This window comes from Mus caroli, chromosome 9 (genome assembly GCF_900094665.2).
Source record: "Mus caroli chromosome 9, CAROLI_EIJ_v1.1, whole genome shotgun sequence".
NCBI classification, from domain to species: domain Eukaryota; kingdom Metazoa; phylum Chordata; class Mammalia; order Rodentia; family Muridae; genus Mus; species Mus caroli.
The window spans coordinates 99,426,058-99,452,850 of NC_034578.1; the positions used below are offsets into that span (position 1 = coordinate 99,426,058).

General features: G+C 44.5%; 1 protein-coding gene across 1 annotated transcript in view; it reads left to right on the forward strand.

The window, feature by feature from the left end:
* The first annotated feature begins 1,184 nt into the window (after positions 1-1,184).
* Positions 1,185-26,793, forward strand: part of Nphp3 (nephrocystin 3) — a 42,815-nt gene continuing 17,206 nt past the window's right edge. Inside the window, exons 1-16 of the mRNA XM_021171801.2 lie at positions 1,185-1,257; positions 2,053-2,536; positions 4,087-4,212; positions 4,826-4,976; positions 8,226-8,378; positions 9,252-9,385; positions 11,675-11,835; positions 15,662-15,818; positions 16,393-16,467; positions 18,410-18,583; positions 21,015-21,118; positions 21,526-21,640; positions 22,921-23,064; positions 23,681-23,778; positions 24,845-24,947; positions 26,213-26,295. Coding sequence (XP_021027460.1) covers positions 2,156-2,536; positions 4,087-4,212; positions 4,826-4,976; positions 8,226-8,378; positions 9,252-9,385; positions 11,675-11,835; positions 15,662-15,818; positions 16,393-16,467; positions 18,410-18,583; positions 21,015-21,118; positions 21,526-21,640; positions 22,921-23,064; positions 23,681-23,778; positions 24,845-24,947; positions 26,213-26,295 — 2,159 coding nt within the window. The 5' untranslated portion in view covers positions 1,185-1,257; positions 2,053-2,155. The remainder of the gene's footprint in view (positions 1,258-2,052; positions 2,537-4,086; positions 4,213-4,825; positions 4,977-8,225; positions 8,379-9,251; positions 9,386-11,674; positions 11,836-15,661; positions 15,819-16,392; positions 16,468-18,409; positions 18,584-21,014; positions 21,119-21,525; positions 21,641-22,920; positions 23,065-23,680; positions 23,779-24,844; positions 24,948-26,212; positions 26,296-26,793) is intronic.

The window sequence follows — 26,793 nt, forward strand, 5'->3', positions numbered from 1 at the left end:
AGAGCCTAGGGCAGTCCTTTGGGTACTCTGAGAGAGCAAATGTTGCCCCTTTAGATCTCATGGTACTAACTGGAGAAATCAATATGTAATCCTTCAACTTAGGAGAGTCCAAAGTCTAGAAGGGTGTCTAAGAGGTCAGAGAAAAGACCAGCTCCTTTGAGGGAAGGAGTTCAGGGCGTTTGTGGGGGTGGGGTGGGAGTTAGAACGGACCAGCATTCCCAGAGTTCCTTGGAGGAAAGGCTGTTTGCTTTGTGGTAGATATGAAGAGGGAAGGATTGGACGTCAGCCATGACAGTGCTGACAGCAGATATTCTCAGCCATCAGTCTCCGCCGGCTAAAGAGAGCAGATGGCTAGATTAAGTAAAAGTTTGAAGTCCTAGCCCCAAGATAACTTAGGACAACTCCCCAGGGCCGTCCCAGCTTCAAAAGTCCCTGCAGGGTTGGCTGAGGTCTTTGCTGGGAATGCTGCACAGAGCAACCTTGCACTGATTCCCCTGCCTTGCCCCAGGTACCTACCCAGCATTCCCTGGTAGACATCTTGCTTGGTTATCTACATCTCAGAGTTGGCTTTCCAAGAATCCGAGGGATGCCTGTGGATGGAGTGAGCCACCAAAGACTATCTTAGGTCAGCCCAAGGAGGCTCTGCATGGACAGATGCTTAAAATGCTACCAGACTTCTTACAGCTGGGGATGGAGTAAGCAAGCACTGGAATAAAATTATATCCCCCTTGGGCAACGCGACTCCCGGTAATGAGGATGATGGCAGAGAGAGTGGCTGGCATTCGGAGAATTTTCAAGACTGCCTAAAGAAGAAAAGGGCAAGTATAAAGATTACCAGCACCCAGCTCGCAACAGTGTTGAGTCAAAGCCACTGCTCACTTTTCTGTCCCCTCTAACCTGGGGTACCAATCTAGGATGGGTAGGAAGATAAGTTAGCAGACCAAGGACAACTTGGAACAGTAGCACGTGTTCCCTTCCTGCAAACCCTGTACTTAACAATTTTCTTCCGTCTAAAACAGGGTCCCTGGCATCCTTGTCGCCAGGCGTTATAAAACCTGAGCTTATCAAGGATGGGGGAGTGGCAAGAGGGGGGAAGGGTCGGGGAGGGTTCAAGTGGTGATGCTTCAAAGTTCTTTCCTGGCTGGCATTATTTATTCCATGTTTCCTGAGAGACACACTAGGCACTGAACTGCCTCCAGAAAAGAGCCCCTTAGTCAGGAACCACAGAAACAGCGGCGGCGGAGCAGGGGCAGATGGGTAAGTGATCTAGTTCTTGCTCACTGAGACTAAGTTCACGCAGAGGAAGCAGAGCTTGTAGGCTTGGGCCTAGTCTGGAACCTTCCCTTCTGGATGTCCGGATCTCCTGGTACCGCCCAGCTTGCCCAGCTCAGTCCTGCCGCCTGTTCCTGCAAAGCAAGTTCTCAGGCCCGCCAGCTCCGTGATACCCATTCCTCTCTCCTCCCGAGTCTCATTTCTCTCAACCCTCCCTTGTCCAGCTCCTCTACTGGTCTCATTCAGAAGAGCACGCCCCGCTTGTCTGGCCACGCCCCGAAAGCCTGGCTCCGCCCCACAGGACTCCTGGCCACTCCCCCTCTCGTTGTCCAGCTAGGACCACCTCTCCGACTCTCTGACTCTGGTTTTCTCTTTCTTCTGCTGCTGCCTTACGCCCCACTTACCGGGCTACGACCCTAAAATCTGGCCCGACACTCTCTCTGGGCACTGCTCTTCTCAACTGACCACACCTCTTCTCGCTGCTACGTCCCACCCCTCTCTGGTAGCCTTAACATCCCCAGCTTGCTCGGCCACGCCCCGAAAGTATGGCTCCGCCCCTTCTCAAGACGGCCACTCTTCTTCAACACCACGCCCCTCTAGTTGCCACGTTACTCCCTTCTCCCCAATCACCAGGCCGGACTCACTTACTGCTCCGCTCTTCCCTCCAAACTCCGCCCTCTCCTCTGCTGCACCCCGCCCCACCAACTAGGCCCCGCCCTCAAGGTCTGGCCACGCCCCGGCCACCTCCCTGCTCCAGGCCACGCTCCTCTCTGATTTTAGTTTCTCCCTGAGGCGCTCCGCCCCGCTTGACAGGCTCCGCCCTCCTGGTCCCGCCTCCTCCTGGCACCCAGCGGACTCTCAGCCACAGCCGGCCGCGGGCATCATGGGCACAGCCTCGTCGCTGGTGAGTCCCACTGGCGGGGAGGTGATCGAGGACACGTACGGGGCAGGCGGCGGCGAGGCCTGCGAGATCCCGGTGGAAGTGAAGCCCAAGGCCCGCCTGCTGCGCAGCTCGTTCCGCAGGGGCGCTGGAGCCGGGCCCGGGTCGCTGCCTCGCGCGGCAGGGGGCGGCGGGCTGCTGGGCGCCAGCTTCAAGTCCACCGGCTCGTCTGTGCCCGAGCTAGAGTATGCGGCGGCCGAGTTCGAGCGGCTCAAGAAAGAGTATGAGATCTTCCGGGTCAGCAAGAACCAGGAGTTGCTGTCCATGGGCCGCCGAGAGGCCAAGCTGGACACCGAGAACAAGCGGCTGCGGGCGGAGCTGCAGGTAACGCGGGACCGAGCGCGCCGCAAGCGGGAGGCTCTGAGGAAACTGAGACCCGAGCGTACCGCTCAGCCGCTTGGTGGCACCACCATCCTACCCCAGCTACAAACCAAGTTGTTTTCTAAATTCTGCAAAAGCTGCTCCTCCTTTATGTGGAATCATTATTTGAGTGTAAACTAATTTCTTATCAGCATCTTCCCCTGCCCCTTTCAATTTACGGTTCATTCATTAAGACACGTTGTATCAACCCAAGTCCTGAAGTCGCAAAATTTCTCAGAGCAACTACACACAACTCCTCCCGGTTTAAGGTATCTCCAAAATGGAGTTCTTGGATTAGTTTTCTTCGCGAAGTTTGGCAGATTCTGGGGTTTAATGATATGATAGGAATTTTTCTGGAAACCTCCTGACTTTATGGTTTTTAACTGTTGTGATTAAAAGTCTTCCCTGAGAGTACTCAAACTCTCTTAGTCCATTTAGTTAATGGACTAAACAGTTACTGCAGTGCTATTGTAGGCCTTATAACAGATTGCCTTTGATTCCTTCGGATACTAGGTAAAACAGAATTTCATGGAGTAAAAATATGGGACTATATGCCATGGGTTCGGAGCCTCTCTGATGGTCATTTGTTTATACCTTTCTTTTCTGTGAGAGGGATCTCTGACAGCTCAAGAGCTCCCGGCACATCAGAACTTAAATAAACACCACAGATTTTTTGTAAAAGAAGGCTCCTTCCTTCTAGTAGGGCATCATTCCCATCAGCTATGAAGCCCTTCAGAATCTGCTGGGCTATTAGCATATTATCTGGGAAGCTGTTCTCCCCCTCAGCTCCCTGCTCACCTCACTTTATACTGGGAGACCAATGTGCTTGCCCTTATAAAGTAGACTTGCATGTCCCTCGTGTATGATGTCATGTGTGTGCACCACTGCCCACTAAGAACCATGTGAGGTGGCAAGGAGAAGGGGTTAGCAGGATAAAGAGGCCAGTGCAGGGAGGACTGACAGACAGATGTCACAGATCACAGATCAGCAATTCCAATTCCCTGTGAAACCTGTTGTTCCTTTCTTACCTGCATCATCGTGAGAAAACTCCCTCACATTTATTTCATTCAGCCATGTTGACATTTACTGGAGGCCTGTGATGGAGCCAGACTGTGAATGGCTCAGGAGAAGAGTAAATGACTAATATATAATGCCAAGGAACACAGGAACCTTCATATGTACTATTCTTCAAGCTAAACCTTACAAATTGTGTGTCCTATTCTCTTAAAACCCCAAAGCATAGAAAAATCCTAGCGCTGGTGCAGTATTTCAAAGAAAAAGCATTCATTTCCATTGAGAGCTCATTGCTGAAGAGCCTGTTTACTAGGATTCAAAGATGTTTGCATTTTTTTCTATCTTGCTTGAAATCATTGACAACATAGAAGTGCCTGGTAATTGATAAGAGAGTGAGTAGAGAGAGTCGAGATCCCAACATACGTAAACATATATGTAAGAATGTAAAATGTGAACGAAAGGCCATTTTTGTTAGGCGATAACAAGGTGAATCATTGCAGGCACTTCAGAAAACTTACCAGAAGATACTTCGGGAAAAAGAGGGTGCATTAGAAGCAAAATACCAAGCCATGGAGAGAGCGGTCACATTTGAACATGACAGAGACAGGGTTAAAAGGCAATTCAAGGTAAATTCTTGGTATTTCTCCCCATCCCCACCCTCCCTAAGTGACATAGATTAAAAGCTAGTTTTCAAAAGTGTTTAGAGCCAGGTGTGGTGGCATACACCTTGAAGTCCAGGACTCTGGATGCAGAGGCAGACAGATCTCTGTGAGTTCGAGGCCAGCCTGGTCTACAGAGTGAGGTCCAGAACAGCCAGAACTTCATAGTGAGACCCTGTCTTGATTTAAAAAAAAAAAAAAAAAAACAGCAACCAAAAAAACTTTTTTTCATCTGATATTTTGCTGAACATAGATAAATCAAGTAACAGCTGTGAAGCTCGTAGAGCTAGACCTACCAAGCTTTTGGAAATGTTTGGGGATATTTTGTTTCGTATTTGGTATGAGGGAAACAAATGTGTCACATGTCACACATACCCATGCTGTCAGACTTCCAGCAGGGTCCACTGTGAACAATAAAATGAGGGTCTGAAGAAGTATTTCTGTTACAGATGAGGAGACTGAGAATCAAATGTATTTTGACTTTATGAATAAATGTTTTTACCCCCTGAAAACTGGGTGGCACAATTCTGTGATTACGGAAAAAACGTTTCAAAATTAAACTCTACTACCTTTTAAAAAGATTTTTAGGGAGACCAAAGAAAATGAAATTCAAGACTTACTGAGGGCCAAGCGAGAGTTGGAGAGCAAACTTCAGAGGCTGCAGGCTCAGGGGATCCAAGTGTTCGACCCTGGGGAGTCTGACTCTGATGACAACTGCACAGATGTCACTGGTGAGCTCATTTCGTGTCCCATTTTCCACAGAGCTGTATGGATGCTTGAGATGGTCAGTCGTCCTTTCGCTCTCTGTGTGCAGGATTAGTGCTTACTCTGCTCTTACAAATGGGGGACCTTCTGTGTCTCTCTCAGCTGTCAGGACATCATCTCCTCTAAGTGTATGATGTCAGGAGCAACAGTTTCTCTTGTTATTGTATTCTGCCATCCATCCTAGCCCATGGGGTGCTTGCATGCATGTTCACGTTGATGTGTGAGCTCTTTCTCTTGTCTCTCTGTGTCTTTCTATCTCTGTCTCTCTGTCTGTGTTTGTGTGTGTCTCTCTGTCTCTCTCTTTGTCTCTCTCTGTCTCTGTCTCTCTCTGTCTCTCTCTGTCTCTCTCTGTCTCTCTCTCTCTCTCTCTCTCTCTCTGTGTGCTGTCTCTTTCATCCCCACACCCAGCCCAAAGTACCTATTCTCCATTTTTCTCCAAAGGAAAGAAGGTACAGTGTGCATGTTGTTTTTCTTGTTGCTGTGACAAACTGCTTGGCAACAAACTACTTAAGAAGAAAGGTCTTGTTTCTGCTCAATGGTTCAAAGGCCACAGCCATCACTGCAAGGCTGTCACAGCAGCAAGAGCATGAGGCAGCGGATCCCATTGCCTTTACAGTTAGGAAACGGAGACCCTGTGCTCAGCTTGCTTTCCCCTCTCCATACATACAGTTTGGGACTCCCAACCTGTCATGGAACAGGTCACTTTTAGGGTGGGTGTTGCTATCTCCATTTACCTAGTCTAGAGATCCCTGTCAATTTAACAGTCAAGATTAACCTGTGAGGTAGCTACGGGGTGAGGGGCACTTTCACTCAGGCCTGACGACCTTGAGTTGTATCCCGAGCCCCCACAAAGCTGTAGGAGACAGCTGATTCCTGAAGCCATCCTCTGTCCTCCACACGACGGCAAACACAGGTCCATGCCTATGCGCATGCACACACATTTGGAAAACTATTTAAAAAAAAAATAGCATCACAGGTAGACAGACACCCTGCTTTTCTTGAAGGCACAGCCTGAAATACAATCACCTCTGCTCAAATGGCTCTGGCCAAAGCCCAACCTAGACTGGAAAGGGTAATCAGTAGATAGGCGGATGTGTGTCAGCTAAAGTGTGTGACCTAAGGTGGGAAGAGGAGCTAGGCATCATGGAGTTATATTGTCCACAGATTGTTTCCCATATAGTGAAGTCGTCTTTGCAACTTTGTAACAATTGTGGTCTCACTGTTTCCAACCTAGTTCTGTGAGTCACTCAAAAAGCTTTGGTTTTATAGTAAACATATAAAATATTTTTCTATAAAAAGTGATTTAAAAAATCACAGAATTGAAGGCATTCTCCATGTTTCAAGAAAAAAAAATTGTACTGGCTAGTTTTGTGTCAACTTGACACAGCTGGAGTTAAAAAGGAGCTTCAGTTGAGAAAATGCCTCCATGAGATCCAACTGTAAGGCATTTTTTTCTATCTTGCTTGAAATCATTGACAACATAGAAGTGCCTGGTAATTGATAAGAGAGTGAGTAGAGAGAGTCGAGATCCCAACATACGTAAACATATATGTAAGAATGTAAAATGTGAACGAAAGGCCATTTTTGTTAGGCGATAACAAGGTGAATCATTGCAGGCACTTCAGAAAACTTACCAGAAGATACTTCGGGAAAAAGAGGGTGCATTAGAAGCAAAATACCAAGCCATGGAGAGAGCGGTGACATTTGAACATGACAGAGACAGGGTTAAAAGTGATCCCTTGATCACTCAATTAGTGATCAAGGGAGAAAGGCCCCTTGTGGGTGGGACCATCTCTGTGCTGGTAGTCCTGGGTTCTATAAGAGAGCAGGCTGAGCAAGCCAGGGGAAACAATTCCAGTTAGGAACATCCCTCCATGGCCTCTGCATCAGCTCCTGCTTCCTTACCTGCTTGAGTTTCAGTCCTGACTTCTTTCAGTGATGAACAGCAATGTGGAAGTGTAAGCTGAATAAACCCTTTCCTCCCCAACCGATTCTTGGTCATGATGTTTTGTCCAGGAGTAGAAACCCTGACTAAGACAAAAATCAACTGTGTTAATATGAGATAAAGGAAAGGCTTCTTGTAGGTGTAAGGAGAAAATGCTGTAAGGGTTGTGTTATAGTCTTACAAAGGGATGTCGTTGGAAGTAAGATACAGCAACTGGTAGTTCCCCTCTAGTTTTCATTATATTCTCATTGCATTGTGGCCAGTATCTTGGGACTCTTACTACTAACATTTGAGAAAAAGATGCAATGATTCTGACTGGCCAAGAACAGCTGTAAAAATCCCTCCTGCTGCCACAGAGCCAGATGGATTGCTTCCATTTTGGTTGTTCAGATGTATCAAAGCTACTGCAGTTGTCTTGGCAAGTTAACAGAAACAAGTTGATGCTCCCCTTTTGGTCTTTCTCCTTGGTACATTGATTTAAACCTGAAGGACACAAGGTATCAGTGCCCTGTTGATCAGCTACCTTCAAAGTCCCTTCATAAGCCTAAGCCGGGGCAGAATGCTATCCCCTGTGAATGTCAGCAATCAGGAGGCAAAGGCAGGTAGATCTGTGTGCATTTGGGGCCAGCCTGGTCTACACAGTGAGTTCCAAGAGAGCTAAGTCTCATGAAGAAAAGAAAAGTCCCTTCTCATTTTAATTGATATATATCATGTCCAATTGCAGGTAGATTTTTAGAATTGTTTGTGGTGCCTTTAAAGTCCCTGATTTTGATTTTTTTAAATACATTTATTAATTTATTTATTTTGTGTATATGTATGTGTGCATGTGGGTAGGAGTGCATGTATGTGGACATCAGAAGCTAATCTGTGAGAAGCAATTCTCTCCTTCTACCAATTGCACTCCAGGGACTGGACTCAGGCAGGTCCTGAGACTTGGTGGCAAGCCCCTTTACATGCTAAGCCATCTTCCTGGCCTTAACCTGCCTTTTGCTAAACCCCCACCCCTTGTTTTTAGATTCCTTTTTCTTGACATTTCTCCTAGTTTAATCCTTCCTTTGAATTTGAGATGATGACCAGAATTTTGTTAACTAGAGCTAAAGTGCTCTGCCAAAAGTCAGTGCCAAAATGTTTTTAAAACCACTACTTCAAGGCTTACTGTATTTACAAAAAGTGTATCTTGATATGGGAACCCCTATTTGACATATGTGGAGAGTTTTTAAACATTTGGTAACTTGGTTTTGATGAAATTCCAATTCCTTGTTGCAAACAGCTGCAGGAACGCAATGTGAGTACTGGGCCAGCAGAGCCCTGGGCAGCGGGCATTCCATAGGCAGCATGATCCAGCTCCCGCAGCCCTTCAGAGGCCCCGAGTTCGCCCACAGTTCTATAGATGTGGAAGGACCCTTTGCAAACATCAACCGAGGTAACCGGTCCCTTGCCTGGTGCTTGTGACTGTTTGTGTTCTAGAATCTGGTGCAATGTAGCATGACACTAGTGTTCTGGCACGTTCCATTGGCAATCCAGTATGCTCAGAGGCGGTGACTGACCAGGCTGAGACTACATCCTTCTCATCAGTATAACGTGGTTCTCCTGCCATCCTGGCTACCCAGGTTCTAGCAGCTGTTACTCTCTAAATTTGTAGGGGCTTTTGTTGAGGGATATGATGTAGCATAATTAATATTACTGATATATGCTATAAAGCAAAATACAAGAAGGCCTGTCAGGTCAATGAACAAGTGTGTCAACCATGTTAGTATTACCCCATGCCCCCACAGCATTGAGATGCTCAGAACTGCACAGTCATTGCAGCCCCAAGAACCTGTCAGTAGCTCTAATCTTCTTCCTTAAAGCAGTAAAATCGTTTCACTGGAACAATGCAAATTATTTTTATATTGTGTTCTTGATTGCCAGCTAGTTCACAATTTTTCCTATCTCACTCAATAGCCTAAAGCTGCTTTTCATTTTACACTGAACTCTTTGCCTCATTGGATACCACAATGGGAGGGCAAAATGCCTTGGGAATGTGGGCTCACTGCAAATAGAACAAATAGAGTTGGGGGCCACTGTCCTGGGGAGCCATTGTTCTCTAGGGGAGACTGCATTGGCTCAAATCCCAGAGGAGAACTTGAGGCTACAAATTAATTACCTTCTAATACATTCTTCTAGCTTATTCAGTAGTAACACTTCTATGTCTATGTCTGTTAAGGTATTCCCCTCCCCCCAGACTGGCTTGAAATTATTTTGTCAGTTTTATTCTGGTATATTTCTCATGAATTTATGGGAATTTGCCTTCCAGATGACTGGGACGCTGCTGTGGCTGGTTTATTACAGGCCACGCCCTTGTTCTCACGTTCCCTTTGGAGTCACCCTGTCAGGTGTTACCTCATCTACACAGATGAAACCCAGCCCGAAATGGAACTGTTCCTTAAGGTGAAGCCATTCATAAACTGTATATCCACTCAGTGAAAGTACAAGGCCTGGGGCTGGAAGGGCCGCTCAGGAGTGAAGAGCTCTGGCTGCTCTTGCAGAGGCCCCTGGTTTGTTCCTCAGAGCACATAAACTGGCTCATGACTGGCTGTAATGCCTATTCCAGGGAATATTCCAGATCAGATGCTCTGTGGGCATCCAGGCATGCACAGAGTGCACATGCAGGCAAAACACCCACATGCATAAAGTGAAAATAAATACATCTGTTTTAAGAGAGCCAGAAAAGGAAACACAAGTTAGTAGCAGGGGTGGCACACATCTGTAATCCCAGCACTCAGAAGACAGAGACAAGAGAACTCTACTGAGTTTGAGGCTAACCTAGACTACAGAGTGGGTGGGATCCTATCTCAAAACAAGCAAAATACAAATTAGGATCATATTCAGACTATAATTGCATGTAAACTAAATAGCTTGCTATTTATGAGATTATCCGTCTTAGAAAACAGAAAACATTGAGCTTTGCTTATGACGCAGTTTAGGCCAGGATTTATGTGTGGAAAGGCAGACATCATGTTATGACTTAGTTTCTGTTTAACTTTTTCTTGAAACAAGGACAGAAGCTACACCATGATGAGAGACTGGCATTGGGACTTTGTGACTTTTTTCTTTTCATTTAATTTCATACCTAAAATATATCATTAAGATGCCATTATCTTAGTGGTATACACCTTTAATCCAGCACTCAGGAAGCAGAGACAGACAGATCTCTGTGAGTTCAAGGCCAGCCTGGTCTACACAGGGAGTTCCAGGGCAGCCAGGCTGTTATATACAGAGAAACCCTGTCTCGAAAAAACAAAAACAAAAACAACAACAACAACAAAAACCCAACATCTTAATATAAAAGTAGAAAATATAACTAAAATTTTATATAGTAAAATGGCCTTTTCTATATTTCATTAACTATTCTCTGCAGGGTTTGAGTCTAGCTGGGCCTGATTTAGTTGCTGTCCTTAAATCTATTTCACATAACACCGAAGTTTAATCCTTATAACAACTTTGAACTTCTCAAGGCATCCCATGGAGTTATTCTAAAGCCTGTAGCCACTTCTGGCTTGCTACCTGGTGTCATGTGGCCCAGAGCTAAGATTTGTTTTTGTATTTTAAATTATTGAGAAGAGAAAATATAAGAAGACTTTCATTATGTGAAAATTATATGAACTCCACACATTATCTATTTTTAAAAAGTGTTATTGGAACATGCCCAGGAGACAGAGAGAGACAGAGAGAGAGAGACAGAGAGAGAGAGAGAGAGAGAGAGAGAGAGAGAGAGAGAGAGAGAGAGAGAGAGAGAAAGAAGGAGAAGAAGAAGAGAGGGATAGATTGATCGATTGATCGATCAATCTATTCCTGCACTACAAAAAGAGTTAATTGGGACCAAAGAGATTTAAAAAGCCTCTGTTGAAATAGTTGAATTATTAAACTATTTTTGTAAAAATATTTGCCACCTGACATTTTGTAGGAGAAATCTGTATGCCACTTATGTCTCAAGTGAACTTTAAATGCATCTGCCTGCCCCAGGAGAAACCCACTGAATTCAGTCCACAAATTGTTAATAGATTTATTTAGTGTTCCTTTGTAATATGATTCAATCTTGGTAAGATATTAAAATATTTTAAATCTCAAAGCTTCCATCTTGTAATTGGATATAGGTGACTCCCAAGGCCAGTTGGAGGCTTCTAACTAATTGCTTTCATAAAAATCATCATGATTTAGTAATATACTTTATCAAAGACCAATATTTTTTCATGAAGATGTTTAAATTTTTTATGTTTCTGGAAATAAAATCTAGGGCTTTTCATTTGCTAGGCACGCCCACTCTCATGGAAGCTACATTTCCTAGCTCAAAGCACCATAGAGAGAGAGAGAGAGAGAGAGAGAGAGAGAGAGAGAGATTAGAATCCTTTAAAACAAGGAAACATATTATTCATGATAAAAATAACAAGAAATACCAAATCAAACTAAGCTAATGCTTTCTTCTGTTGTTTGGTTATGAAATAAGTCATCCTCTGAGCTAGAAAATAGCTTGTTAAATAGCTTGTTAAGCTATTATTTTTGTTCTAGAGAGAAATTTACTTTTTCTCTATAAGATTTTCTTTAAAATGAGACTATTTTAATTTTTTGTATTAGAATACAGATATAGAGACTGTTCTAAAGTATGTCTTTTAAGTGATAAGATCTTCTCTACCTTTAGCTAAATATATCATGTGCATATATTTTTTAATTCATTTTTAGGACCATTCACCTAAACTTAAAAGAATGTGCGAGACAATGGGATCTTTCTTCCTCGCTGTTTATTTTCCATTAGATGTTGAAAATCAGTACCTCACTGTAAGAAAATGGGAAATCGAGAAGAGTTCTTTAGTTATTTTATTCCTTCACTCAACATTACCCAGGTAAGCCAAAAATATTTCTAATTTATCATTCACATCAGCTGCAAAGATATTACTACTAACAAGGGAACTTCAAAGACAAATCCTAATTCCATTCTCATCGTTAAAAACAGTGTGTGAAATCTAATAAACGTTGTACTGACCTCACACCCAAATAAAAAAAGTAAAGTTTTATACCATCAGATCTATCAGTGTCGTTAATATAAGGACTGTTTGGTCAGCGGTTGGCAAATAGTGGCCCAGGGTCAAACACTGCCAGGTATCAGCTTTTTGTAAATAAAGTTTTATTGGAACATGTAGTGACATTTTTGAGAATTTGGGGATCTTGGTTTCTTTTTTTAAAACACAGAAATATTGTAAGAATGTGCTTTTGTTTTAATTCCAGGTAGGAATGTGGGCTGCTTCCGACTGTCCACAGCTGCTGACTGCTTGCGATTTGCCTCATGCTCTAGCAGAAGCATAGTTTCGCCAGCTGCAGACAGTTTCTGCAGTTGCGTAATGTTTGGAATTCTAGGAACTTCTCAGAGGTGTATTAATGCTAGGGCCGCAAGAGAAGGGATGGATGGTTGTTGGCTGTTTGGGAAGGTCGGTTACAGTTTGTTAGTAGCTGTGGTCAAGGAAGAAACAAAAGGAAAGAAGTTAGATTCCGGGATTTTCCTAATTCCTCTCTCCCTTCTCTCCCGTTTCTCTCCTATCTCGTGTCCAGAGGTGAAACCCAGGGTGACAGATGGGAGTTGGAATAAAGGATGGGAAAAAGAAAAACCCACAAAGTAGCAAAGACCAGCTGCAGAAACACAGTTGCATTCATTGATTTCTGTAATCTTTTAGCAGCTGCTTTCATACTATAACAGCACAATGGAGTATTTACCCTGTGTCCTACATAGACCAAAATGTTTATTGTCTGACTTACAGAACAAAGCTGGTGACTTCTCATTTCAGTCCACAGTACACCTTGCTTTTTTTTTTTTTTTTTTTTGGACACAATCTGAGAGAGGTGACATTTCAATCTGAATATAACTATGTTAATGAATCTTACCTACCAGGATTTTTAATTAGGTATTTTCTTCATTTACATTTCCAATGCTATCCCAAAAGTCCCCCATATCCTCCCGCCCACTCCCCTACCCACCCACTTCCACTTCTTGGCCCTGGTGTTCCCCTGTGCTGAGGCATATAAAGTTTGTGTGTCCAATGGACCTCTCTTTCCAATGATGGCCGACTAGGCCATCTTCTGATACATATGCAGCTAGAGACATGAGCTCTGGGGGGTATTGGTTAGTTCATATTGTTGTTCACCTACCGGGTTTTTAATCAATCAAAAATACATGGTGTAGATATAGATAAAGACAACATGGCCATTGTGGGAGGTTAGCTATTCTATCCAGACATGTTGACTGGATTAAACCCTTAGAAAGCATTAGTTGCCTTTGAGTGGGGTCCACTTATGACTCCTAACAGAAGTGTGAGATCTCCAGGTCTACCTCATTCCCTGCAGTAAACCCTATCCTTGGTCCTACAGCTCTGCCTTGTAGCTGGGCCTGATAACTCAAGCTTAGAGTCTCAGCTGCTCAGTAAGCTGAGGCAGGAGGACTACAAATTGAAGACTAGCCCAGGAAGTATAGCAAGATCCTGTCTCAAAATGAAAAACCAAGGACTGGGTACGTGGCTCAGTTAGTAGGGGACTCTCCTAGCTTACACAGGTGTCAGGGTCCAGCCCTGACATTCAGGTATCTGAAGAAGGCATCAATGGGTGGCACTGGCAGAATCCAAAAGCTGATATCTTTTGGTAATTTAATTCTCTCTTGCTATTCAGGGGTCTAAAGCTGATGGCTTCTGGCAATTAACTCCTGCTGATAGCAGCAGGGGAAAGAAACTTAGTTACTTGCATCTTTTCTCTTTGACTTAGGAACCTCTTGCTGGCCAGACAAGAGGCTCAAAGTTTGTTAACTCTCTGTGAGTCAGGGGAAAAAAAAAAGAAAAGAAAAAGGAGGGGGCAGGAAGGAGAAAGTTGAGCATCCATACAGACACATGCACACTGGATAAAGTAGAAAAAGGCTATACGAACACTTGATTGTTCTTCTTAGTTTTTTATTCCTTCTCAGGACAATTGATTGTGTGTTTGTGGTCTTTTAAGCATTTTTACATTTTACATGTTCATAGTAAGTTTAAGGCAATGGTTCATGTCATAGGTTAATAAGGATTAAGGAGTTACAACAGAATTCTTTATGTCTTTCCATAAAGGCTAGAATCTGACTAAACATCCATTATGTGTTTTTGACACCACAAGTTCATTATAACTTTAAAACAACAGTTTTTATGTCACAGGATAGTATGGTTTTGCCAAAAGATAAACCATCTGCCTTGTGTCTTATTATTTTGAAGTCTTGTATACCCAGACTAGTCCATCATTTATTTTCTGTCTTTGCACCTACAGTAAACTGCCCATTCCCAGTTTATGACCTGTAGTTACCAGATAGTGGCCTCATTCCTAACCTACAAGGAATGTTTTCCTTGATTGTAAACTTGTTCCAAGCCTGTCTTCTTTTCCTAGTACAGTTCGCCCGCGACACACGAAGGTTTACAGCGTTCTATCTGCAGCTTTTATTCCATAGAGGACTTGAAATTCCTTGTATGAATTTAGGAGTTCTATAAAATCATTATCAGGAATTATGAAATCATCAGTTCATTTAAACAGTGCTTCTACATGAAAGTACATCTTCATATTGATCCTGCAGGAAATCTGCCCAATAGGGTGGCTGACGCCCAGGGGTCATTAGACTTTGTAATAGTGGCAGGAAAGGCATGTCAGCAGCAAGAAGCAATGCTGGGATGAAGTCTCTGAGGACCCTGCATCTCAGAGCACACCCCTGGCAGCCATGCAAAAAACAGTGGGCCAACTCCAGAAAACTCACTTGCTTTCCATAGCCTTTCCTAGATGGTTTCTGACTCACAGGATTCTGGGATCAGTTCCCAACACCACACGAAAACAGGCATAGTGATGAATGCCTGTATTCAGAATGCCAGCATTCAGAAAGTAGAGGCTAAAAGAAGAGATTGAGGATAAACCTCAATGGTAGATTAACTGCCTAGTGTGCATGAAGCTTTAGATTCAATGTTCAGTTAGCATATATACACAACACACACACACACACCCATATTCACCTATTCTCACACACAACACATACTCACTCACATATGCATATACTCATTCACACACACATACAAGCTCACACCAGAAACACTCACATACACACACAGACACACAGTCACACATATATACACAAGACACACACACACACATATTCACCTATTTACACACACAACATACACTCACTCACATATGCATATACTCATTCACACACACATACATGCTCACACCAGAAACACTCACATACACACACAGACACACGGTCACACAAGACATACACAACACACACACACACCCATATTCACCTATTCACACACACCATAACACACACTCACATATGCACATACTCATTCACACACACATACATGCTCACACCAGAAACACTCACATACACACACAGACACACAGTCACACAGACATACACACCACATACTTATTCACACACATTCCACATAAGCACATCACACATACATCATGCTTACACCACATACAGACACACATCTTACAGTGCACACACACACAGCCACACACATATTTTTTGGAAAGCTTTTCTTCCTCCATAAAAAGAGTAATGGGCCCTTGTCACTGTGGTAAAAGCTCATTTGGGCACTTAGGTTGGTCGCCTAAGTCTCTGCTGCCACAGTGCCGTTGTAGCTCATGACAGAATAATTCCCCATCTAGTTTTTTACTGGAAGACTGTGAAGAAGCCTTTCTGCAAAACCCAGAAGGAAAGCCAGGATTAATCTACCACCGTTTGGAGGACGGGAAAGTCACTTGCGACTCTGTCCAGCAGTTCCTGGATCAAGTTTCCAACCTAGGCAAGACCACTAAAGCCAAGGTAAGACACAGAGGAAATGTCAGAGAGCATGCATGGCAGGGATGAGACCAGAGCCGGGAGGGGGATGGGAATGGGAAAGGAAGTCAGGGCGTCTGTAGAGATGGGACATACAGGAGGGGTGGCCCAATGAGATCAAGCCTGGGAAACCTCAGGGATCCTTTTAAGCACCTGGATTTTCCCCTTGGAGTGAGGTTTGTTTGGCTTTGAGCGGAATGGCAGGGACAGGTGTGGATCTCTGTCAGTGATTTGCTTCGTGTTGTATGAAGAATAGAGTAGTTGGAAGGGTAGTGAGAGGTGGGAGACCTGGTGTAGACATCTAGATGACAGATGCTGGGACACACAGACACACACACACACACACAAAGGTATACATTGTTCACACTGAATCTCTGTGTGACCTGAGGCAAGTTTCAGGCCTCTTTTGAACCACAGGTTTGCAATATAGTATCTTTGTGGTGAGGAACTTGCTGGGATAAAAAGTTAAACTGTTAAAAGGCATACTGCTGCCCCTCCCTCCTGATGCTGACGCTGCTCTTCCTGTGTTTCCTTGTTACCATTGAACCTTTTCTCCTAGATCATCGAACACTCGGGAGATCCTGCAGAGGGAGTGTGTAAGATTTACGTGGGTGTGGAAAAGATTATTAAACAGGTAAATATGCGTTTCTCTGTTCAGTTTTCATCTAAAATAGCTTCGTGGTAATTTTTTAAAAAAAAGTTTTCCAGACAAAACTACTTGTGTGTCATTTTTGAGAACAGTACCCCAGGAGAGCGCCATCTTTCTGTTGGGAGTTGTTACTGGAATGAGAAAGCGGGATTGTCAGGATCCGCCTCACCAAGCTGGGCTTCAATGCCTGTTAGGTGTAAAATGCATCGGAAACACAGAAATCCAGAGGAGCCAGTTGAGGATAAATGTCCACTTTACTCCGCAAAGAGACTTTGTGTGTTCTTTGTGTACTTGGGATTTTTTTTACATATTTGCGATGTCCCCCACCTTGCTATCCCTAACAGCAGCAGAGAGGCCAAAAGCACCTTTCAGGGGAACGGGACCATGGTCCATGGAGGCATCTGGAGCTGAATTCTTTGAAATCTCATGTATTTATATTTTCCATAGATGCTTGGTATTATGCCTGAGATTATATTTTATGCAAAAAAAAAAATCATTTCAGAATTGGGTCAGCAAAAATACCAAAAACTAATGTCAAAAGACAGAGAACACCCTTCTCTCCAAGTAAAATGAACACAGTGCGAGGGTGTACCTTGCTTCACCTGAGCCAGAGACCTTATCTGAGAAGGGGGGAGTTACATTGCTTTTTGTTTGGCTTTTTGTTTTGTTTTGTTTTGTTTTGAGACAGATCCTCTGAGTAACAGCTCTGACTGTCTTGGAACTCACTTTGGAGATGAGGCTGGTCACATACAGAGATTTGCCTGTCTCTGCCTCCAGAGTGCTGGAGTTAAAGGCACCACATCTGACTTCGCCTTTTCTAATTAAGTTGGATTACAGATATAGATATCTGTCATCCGAGGAGAGTGAGCCCCAAATGTAACACTAACACACTTGGCGGCACATTTACGTGTCCTCCAGTACAAAGGTTGCCCTGGTGATTCTGAGCTTCCAAACTCACAGTTTCAGAACCAAAAAAAGCTGAAATGAATGCGGACCATGAAATGAACCATACTCATCATCCTTGTGTTTTCAGTGATCCCATAGGGAGATTAAATGCAACAGCAGAGAAGCTTGATAGCAAGAAACGCCATCTCACTCAGAGCCGTGGTGGCACAAACTTTTAATGCCAGAACTCAGGAGGCAGAGGCAGATGGATCTCTGAGTTCAAAGTCTACAGAGCCAGTTCCAGGACAGCCAGGGATACACATAGAAACTCTGTCTCAAAACAACAGAGAGAGGGCAGAGAGAGAGACAGAGACAGAGTCAGAGAGAAGTCCCATCTGGGTAATTCAGTTTTATGCCATATTTTGTAGGCATTTAGTGCAGTCTTTGAAGTCACTCACTGATGGGGCTGAAGAGATAGCTTAGTCTACCGAGCACTTGCCTCACAAGCATGAGGACCTAAGGTGGGGTCCAAGTACACACTTAAAGAATGCCAGGCATGATGCCATGTGCTTGCCATCCCAGCACTGCGGAAGCAGATACAGGAAGATTCTCTTAGGCTCAGTAGCCAGGCAAACCCAACTGGGATGCTCCTGGTGACAGACTCCGTCTCAAAGGAGATAAGTATTCCTGAGGATGGCACCCAAAGATGTCCTCCTGCATCCACTACTCATGCATACTTTTAAAAAAGTCATTCACTAGCCAGATACAATTGCATCTATTATATGGCACTTTCCAGAAAAGAAATCCCATCAAACACCGTGATTTTACTTTAATTGAGAGGAACTCTTTATGTTTTTAGTATTTTGTTTTATACTAGGATTCTGTGGTTACAAATTAGTTCTTAGAGTTCTTATAATAACTCTTTCTTACAAGCCTGAGTCTGCCCTTATGCGCCTCGGCAGGTAAAGCCCTGCAAGCTGGTCCCAGCTTCGAGGTCTCCGAAGTTCACTTGCTTTCTGGTTCTCTTGTTCTTTGTAATTAGGACATCCTTGGCCTCGAGAACACAGACGTGGAGGAGAAGGATGGGGGCAGTGAGGATTCCACTCCAGAAGAAGACGATTTTGGGGATGTTCTGTGGGACATACACGATGAGCAAGAGCAGATGGAAGCCTCTCAGCAGGCTTCTAGCTCCGCCCATGAACTGGGATTCGAGAAGGTAAACTTTGGAACCCTCTGTCCAGCGAAGATCAGTGGCTGGCTGCGGGGACTGCACAGATGGTAAAGGTCATGTCACCCAAGTATGAAGACTTATGTTCAGGTCCAACATGCATGTGCAAAGTCCAGAGCGATCACTCCCTTCTGTAACCCCAGTGCGTGGGCGGGCAGAGGTATGGGCAGATCCCTGCAGCTCATTGGTCAATCAGCCTAGCCAATCAGTGTACCTGGGCTTAAGGAGTGACCCTGTCTCCAAAAATAAGGTGGAAGGTGATAGCAGAAGACACTAGATGGGAACTTATGGCCTCCACATGCAACTGCACACATACCTGCATGCCCCCCCCCACACACACCATTAAAACTAATAATAATAAAAATAAGTTACAGCTTAAAGGCTTTCATATGCCAATGCTTTTCACCTGAACATATTTCTGTTCGTGACTGTGTTACCTGCTCTCAAGGCGGGATGACCCATATTGAGATGTGCTTAGATTTGGATCATAAGAAGATGATGTGACGTTGACATATCTTTGTGAACACCCATCATTTTTATAGAGGATGAATTCATCAGCTGTGCACCTGTTATGCCACCACCTGCACCTCCCCCAGATCAGGCTAGGCAATGTGGCCATAGTAAGACCAGACTTTTAGTTAAAAGAACTAAAATACTAAATGTTCAGGAAACAAACTCTGGTAGTTCACTCAATAGGCATATCAGCCGTTCAGTTTGGGTCTAATCAGGATCTATAAATATCTAAAATGATTAACAACATGACAAGTTCTAAGAAGCATGTCCAAGCTAAGAAATACTTAAACTAATATAAAAAGCAGTTTTTAAATGTGTATGGCATTGTGTATGGCGTACAAGAGGGACGGCCTGCATGTCATGGTGCATATGTGACTACCAGAGACTACCTGGAGAAAATCGCTTCTCCACGTCTACCGTGTGTGTCCTGGGAGTTGAACTCCAGCCATCAGGCTTAGTGGAAAGGACCTTTAATGGACTGAGCCATCTCAACTTGAGTCTACAAATTAATTTCTAAAGACGATCACAGAAGTTAACATGACCAGTTGCATTTTTTATAGAGCCCTTAGAATTTAAACTGCGCTTCTTGCTTGGTTCTCTCAAATCCCTTGGCCACTCTAAGTGTAACCTTCATGTTCTTTATATTCATATGCAGAATAGCTAGTGCCATTGCCTTCTTAGGGCAGTTCTGCAAATATTCACCCAGATGAGGCCCCTAAAGCACAGCTTAGTGGCTGGCATGGGATTAATATTAAGTGGCGATTTTTTAAATAGAGGTACTGATGCTGTGGATTAGAAGAAACTGAAGTCTGACGTGGCTTCCCTGTGAGCACACACAGAATAAATTTTAACTGTGGCCCACATCTGAGGCTTTTTCCCTTGCAGCATGAAGCCCCAATGTGGGGACCACAGATCTTTAAGTGGGTTTTCTGTAGAACCGTGAACCATTAGGGTTGATAGGTTAATAAACCAGCAAAGGCCTTTCCTGCACCCCCACCCCCACCCCCACTCCCACTCCCACTCCCTCATCTCCCGTTCCTTCAGAAGCAACACTGCTATGAGAACCACTGGGGTTCCTTGGTGGTTGATTCATGTCTAGAGACTACAAGCAGAAAGACTACACCAAGGATGGATTCCTACAGTTGGAGATTTTACTGCCAAGAAGCCACAAGCTATTAAGGATATTAAAACGTCATCAGCAGTCAGTCAGAGGTCGGTAGGCAGAGCAGTGCCAAGCTGGCTGTGGGCACTCTTAAGAAGTATAGTGGCATTTTGCTTTTGTGATCACAGCCTTCCAGGTGTGGGCTACTTCTGTGTGGCTGGGGAAAGCCCAGGAAGAAAGGATGGAATTCTTGGACTTTGCAGAGAACTCATTGACGTGAAGATCTCAGGCAGTCTGTTTGAGCCTGGCTCTCTGAGGCAGCCTGGGAGACTGGGGATGGGGGCAGGGGACCCGCAGAAGAAGCCTGCCTTTGTTTGGACCCATTCTTAGTAAGCCCTGAAAACTAAAGCAGACTGGAAATCCGAATTCATTCTTCTGATCCACAAATCTAGGGTTGCTGTATGGGTTCGCACGGCCCTCTGGGATACTTCCTCTAGTCGAGGGGCTCAAGTGTAATGTGATGGGCTCTTTGCGGTATTTCAGCAAACATCTGAACATTGTAAAACCCCACCAAAATCCATGCTGTCCCTCACACTCTGAGTTACAGCAGTGCCGTGGGGCCCATTTGCTGCTTCAGGCTCCAGTGTACAGATCAGCGCCCGCACAGGCGCTTTCAGCCAGATGCAAGTTTGTTTTCCCACATGCTTTTCTCTCATGTTTTCAGAGGATGATGAGAGGCCTATACAGTCTCATAATGTAAATAGTATAAATCCGTTTTCTGTTTCTTTCTTTGTTTGTTTCTAGTATTACCAACGCCTGGATGATCTGGTGGTGGCACCAGCCCCGATCCCACCCCTCCTGGTTTCTGGCGGACCAGGTTCTGGGAAGTCCCTTCTTTTATCAAAATGGTATGACGAGATGCCATTAAACCACTCTTTTCGCTGTTTTGCTTGTTTGTTTTGGTTTGGTTTTGTTTTGTTTTTTAGAGACAGGGTCTCATGTAGCAAAACCTAGCCTGGTTTCAATCTCGCTGTGTAACTAAAGATGACCTTGAACTCCTGATCTTCCTGTATCCACCTCTAACTGCATACTCTTAGTTGAATGTCTATTTTATTAACATTTTATGTTAATTAACATCATCTTGTAATTAAAATGAGGCAATTCGTTTAAAAATAGAGTGAGCTCACTAACCTCGTTATTTGTTGCAATGTGACGTTGCAATGTGACTAGCCACGTAATTAAGGACAACGGGGCAAAGTTTGGTGTCCGGCTCTCGGCTGTCAGCGTTATATAAGGTGCCGTGTTTTTCCCTCAGGATTGAGCTGCAGCAGAAGCATTTCCCGAACACCCTGATCCTGTCTCATTTTGTGGGGCGGCCAATGTCAACCAGCTCAGAGTCCTCCTTGATTATCAAGCGGTTGACCCTGAAGGTACGATGTGGGTACTCCAGAGCTATCTGAACGGTAGGCAGATTCTGAAACTCTTGGGACTGAGTTAATAACAATAAACAAACATTTAGTGTTGTAGGTAGAAATCACTAATTTGAAATCTGAACTGCCCCAAATTCTGAAACTTTTTGATAGCAGTGAAGATTGACCATTGGAGCCTTGCACATGCTCCAGCCCCAGGGAACATCTGAAGCGTTCTGAGTATCAAGGTGACAATTCAAGTGGAAAATTCCATGTCTGAGCTCATGTCACAATTAAAACACAGGCTCGCTTTGGAAGGTTCAGAATTACCTTCAGGCTACTTGTAAAAGTGTGTATATGAAATATAAATGATTTTCGTATTTAGACTTCAGCCCTGTTCCCAAGACCGCTCATTACACATATGTGAATATTGCCCAGAGCCCCAGAATCTGAAATCTGAAACACTTCTGGTGCCAAACATTTCACACAAGGAATACTCAGCCTACGACAAGCTATCTTGGTTGTGTGTAAGGTTCAAAATACAGTACTTGGGTTGAAGAGATGGCTCAGTGGTTAAGAGCACTTGCTGCTCTAACAGAGGACCCAGGCTTGGCTCCCACCAGGCAGCTCACAACCATCTGTAACTCCAGTCCCAGAGGATTTGACACACTCTTCTGGTCTCCATGGGCACTGCATGCAAATGGTACACATACTTACATGCAGGCAAAATATTCACACACATACGATAAAAGTAAACAAGTTTTTAAAAAATGTATGACTTACAGTCTGCAAAGAAGCCCCAGTCAGTAAAGTGCTGGCCATGTAAGCATAAAATTCGAGTTTCTATGCCTAGCATCCATGCAAACACTTGGGCATGGCAGCGCGCATGTCTGTAACCACACCATAATGGGGTGGACAGAGACAGGGGGATCCAGGGAACTTTCTGGCCACTAGCCTAACCAGTCAGCAAACTCCAGGTTCAGTGAGAGACCCTGTCTGCAAAGATAAGGTGGAGAAGCATTGAGGAAGATACCCAACATCACCCTATGACCCTCACATGCAAGCACACACATGCACACACATACATGTATGTGTGCACATGCATGCTCAAGCACTCTCGAGCGCGTGCGTGCGTGCGCGCGCGCGCACACACACACACACACACACACACACACCGGTACTTCACTGTGGGGAGTCAGTGCTGACATCCACAGTGAGGATGGAATGGTCCCCCTACTACCATGGAGTACGGCTGATTTATTTAACATGTGCTGTCACCCTGTCACCCTGTCACCCTGCAGCTGATGCAGCACTTCTGGGCAGTTTCTGCACTGACACTGGATCCTGCTAAGCTTCTGGAGGAATTTCCACATTGGCTGGAGAAGCTCTCTGCCCGGCATCAGGGCAGCATCATCATCATCATCGATTCCATCGATCAAGTTCAGGTGCAGCTCTCACTGTGTCTTCTCTTAGCAGATGCACTCGGAGGCCGGGGGGTGGGGGCCAGCAATGGTGGCAGCGGCCATCTCAGTTCTGGGCTTCAGGAAAGGCAATGATGTGTTCAGTTTATTTCTACTTAATTCTGGGGGGAAAGTGTCTGAATTAAAAAAAAATAGAGAAATATTTGTACGCTTATAGACAGTAACATCAAGTAAATCTATATACTTAGCAAAAAGTATTTATTTTGACTTGGGGTGGGGGTTGAGATAGGGTTTCTCTGTGTACCTTTGGCTGTCCTGGAAACCATTCTATAGACCAGGCTGTCCCCAAACTAACGGAGATCCACCTGTCTCTGCCTCCCAAGTACTGGGATTAAAGGCCTATGCCACCACTGTCCAGCCCTATCTTGACATCGTGTTAAGAAAATCTGGATATTTCCTTAAATGTCCAGAATTCAAACTTGATTTAGTGTTTTTCCAACCTAGGATTAAACCATTCCCAAATAAGGTCATATCCTTAATAATAAGGAAAGTGTCATGAGACTTTTATCCCACTGGAGAACTATGGGGATTATTCTGAAATGCTGTTGTTATAAATTGACTTCTGTTGTATGCTCTTAAGCAAGTGGAGAAACACATGAAGTGGCTGATAGACCCCCTGCCGGTGAATGTCAGAGTCATTGTTTCTGTGAACGTGGAGACCTGCCCCACAGCGTGGAGGTATGGCCAAGTCCAAAAGTTTCAGAACAGGAGCTGTTTCACGGGGCAGGCAAGGAAAGGGTCCTGACATGTGTCTGTGGTCTCCCCGTAAATGTCACTGAGGCTGGGGAGAGGTGGGTGGCATCAAGGAGAAGGCACCATCTGTAAGGCTTGGGGGTAGTTAGAGCTGGGGTGGGAGGGAAAGGGGAATGGAAATGACTACAAACTCTCCGGACCTAGAAATGAAAGGTAACTGTGACTTTGCGGGCTGAAAAAGGAGACCCAGGAAATGGGCAGGTTCCGTTGGGTGGGGAGGGGAGTGTTGTAGATTTGTTTCTTGAGTGGGTTTAATTTGAATTGCCAATTGTAAATCTAACTAATGACATCCAGTAGGCAGGTAAATTTGTGGGTGAGAAAATTGGAGAGGTGAGTGGATCTGAGAATTACAGTCTTGATACCTGTTAGTCTAGGATGAGGGTTTCTTTTCTTGCCAACCCTCAAAACCTTATATAAGGGGTGAATTCTGTCAGGCAGTATTCCTTAGCCTATTTTTTCTTACCCAGGGGGGAAAATGCTTGTCATCTTTTTCCTACAAGAAAACCTTTCTTCCCTGAGCCATGCCTCCTTAAGGAACTTTGATGCTGTGTGCATACACTGTGTGTCAGTGTGCATCTGTAAACAGATCTGTGCATGTATCTGTGCTCTGCATACAAGCATAAGGATTTTCCTATCCCTAGTCATTTGTCATTGGTCCTGTGAGTAGCCAGGTGCAGAGACCAGTTTGAATTGCTCCTCCTAAGCACCAAGTGCCGGTGCCTACTCTTACTGCAGCACTGGATGTAGAACTAAAGCTATTTCCCTGCCCAGCTAACGTGTACATAGATTATGGCATTCTGCGTTGATTACCAGTAGATGTAGTGGTAAACCTTAGGATGAATTAAATAATGTGATTAATCGATTCCATGTTTATCTTACATAGACAGTATAAAATAACTTCATCTAATGGATTATAATGGGTGCTGTGCTAGCTTATGGTCTTTGTTGTGTTGTTAGAAATCTGTTTCCTTTCTTCCTCTTTAAACAAAAGGTTGTGGCCTACACTGCATCTCGATCCTTTAAGCCCCAAGGACGCCATATCTATAATAACAGCAGAATGCCACTCCATGGACATGCCGTTGAGCAGAGAGCAGGTGAGCTTTCCCACTTCAGTGCTTTCTCTGCCCTCTGCCGGAAGACTTACAATTCCATACAGGTGCTCTGTTCTCATGGAGGAAATTAGGAGTTCAGTAGTTATCTTGGTTAACAATGATTCCCTTTAAAAACGTGTGTATGGCGTGTGTGTATACCTATATGTCTGTAGGTGCATGCCCCTGTGCACATGTATGTGGACACCAGAGGCTGCAGTCAGGTGTCTTCCCTATTTATTGCTCCCCATTTTATTTTATATTTTGAGCCAGGGTCTCACTGAACCTGCATTTGGCTAAACTAGATGTCCAACAAGCTCCAGGTAACCACCTGTGCCTGCACACACACGCACACTCGCACGTGCACGCACACGCACACACACACACCGCCCTTCCTCACCTCCCACTGCTGGGGTTGCAGGCACACACAGCTGTACCCTGCCCTTTTAATTCAGGTTCCTCTGGACCTAACCTTGTGCAGCAAACTCTTTCTCCGGAGAGCCACCTCCCCAGCACCTCCACTCTGTTTTTTTCTTTCTCTTTGCTTCTTTGTTTTGCTTTGCTTTGCTTTGTTTTGTTTCTTTCTCTCTTTTTTTTTTAGGTTTATTTATTTTTATTTATATGAGGACACTGTAGCTGTCTTCAACACACAACAGAAGAGTGTATCAGATCCCATTACAGACGGTTATGAGCCACCGTGTGGTTGCTGGGAATTGAACTCAGGACGTCTAGAAGAGGAGTCAGTGCTTTTAACCGCTAGGCCATCTCTCCAGTGTTTTTGTTTTGTTTTGTTTTGTTTTTTTCACTTTTAAGACAGGGTTTCTCTGGGTAGCCCTGGCTGTCCAGGGACTCGCTCTGTAGACCAGGCTGCCCTCTCACTCACAGAGATCCACCTGCTTCTGCTTCTCCCGAGCGCTGGAATTAAAGGCATGTCCCACCACTACCAGGACATTATGTTTTTAATGACAGATACAGGACAAGCAATACAAATATTTTGTCATTAAGGAAGAATATATAATGTTAGTAAGAATATAGATATTCTTTAAAAAAAAAGAGCAAGAGAAAGAAGTGTTTTTATATTGGCTTCATCTTCCCTTCTGCAACTGGAAGTCTGGCCATAGCCAGGCTCCCTCTACTACCTACCCCTGTGACATCACTGATAGCAGCAGGGACAGTTTCTGTCGAATGGGACATCTGTGGCTGGCTCAGCAGTGATGACCCCAGGCTACTTGTCTTACTTTGGCTTTGTTTTTGTTTGGAAACTGGTGTAGGAGAAGATGCTAGAACAGCACTGCCGTCCAGCCACAACGCGCCACGCCCTCTATGTCACCCTTTTCAGCAAGATGATGGCCTGGTAAGTGCTCATCCGTCCACCACCGCCACCACCACCACCACCACGTTGTAGTATTCTGCCTGGGTTCCTCCTGTTCATCTTGCTGAAGTCCAGTCTCTCAGCAGAGTGAGGGCTGCTCTCTCGAGTTTAACAGGTCTCAGAGGTTCTCTGTTCTAAGAGGACATTAACACTGGGAGGATGTGGCTCACTGCTGAAGATGATACAGTCAGGAAGGATCCTCTCTCTGTCTGTTCTCAGTCTAATCGTAAATACCTGCTTTCCGGATCAGTCAGTCCCCACCTTTCCTAAGCATTCAACTGTTGGGCTTTGCTTTCTACAGCTTCCCTCTGCGTGGTCCTCAGCCAGGGATGTAAAAGGATGACGGTTTGGTTTGGTTTGGTTTGATTTTTTTTTTTTTTGATATTTGTCATAATAGCAATCATCCTGATGGGCGTGGTGGCGCACGCCTTTAATCCCAGCACTTGGGAGGCAGAGGCAGGCAGATCTCTGAGTTCGAGG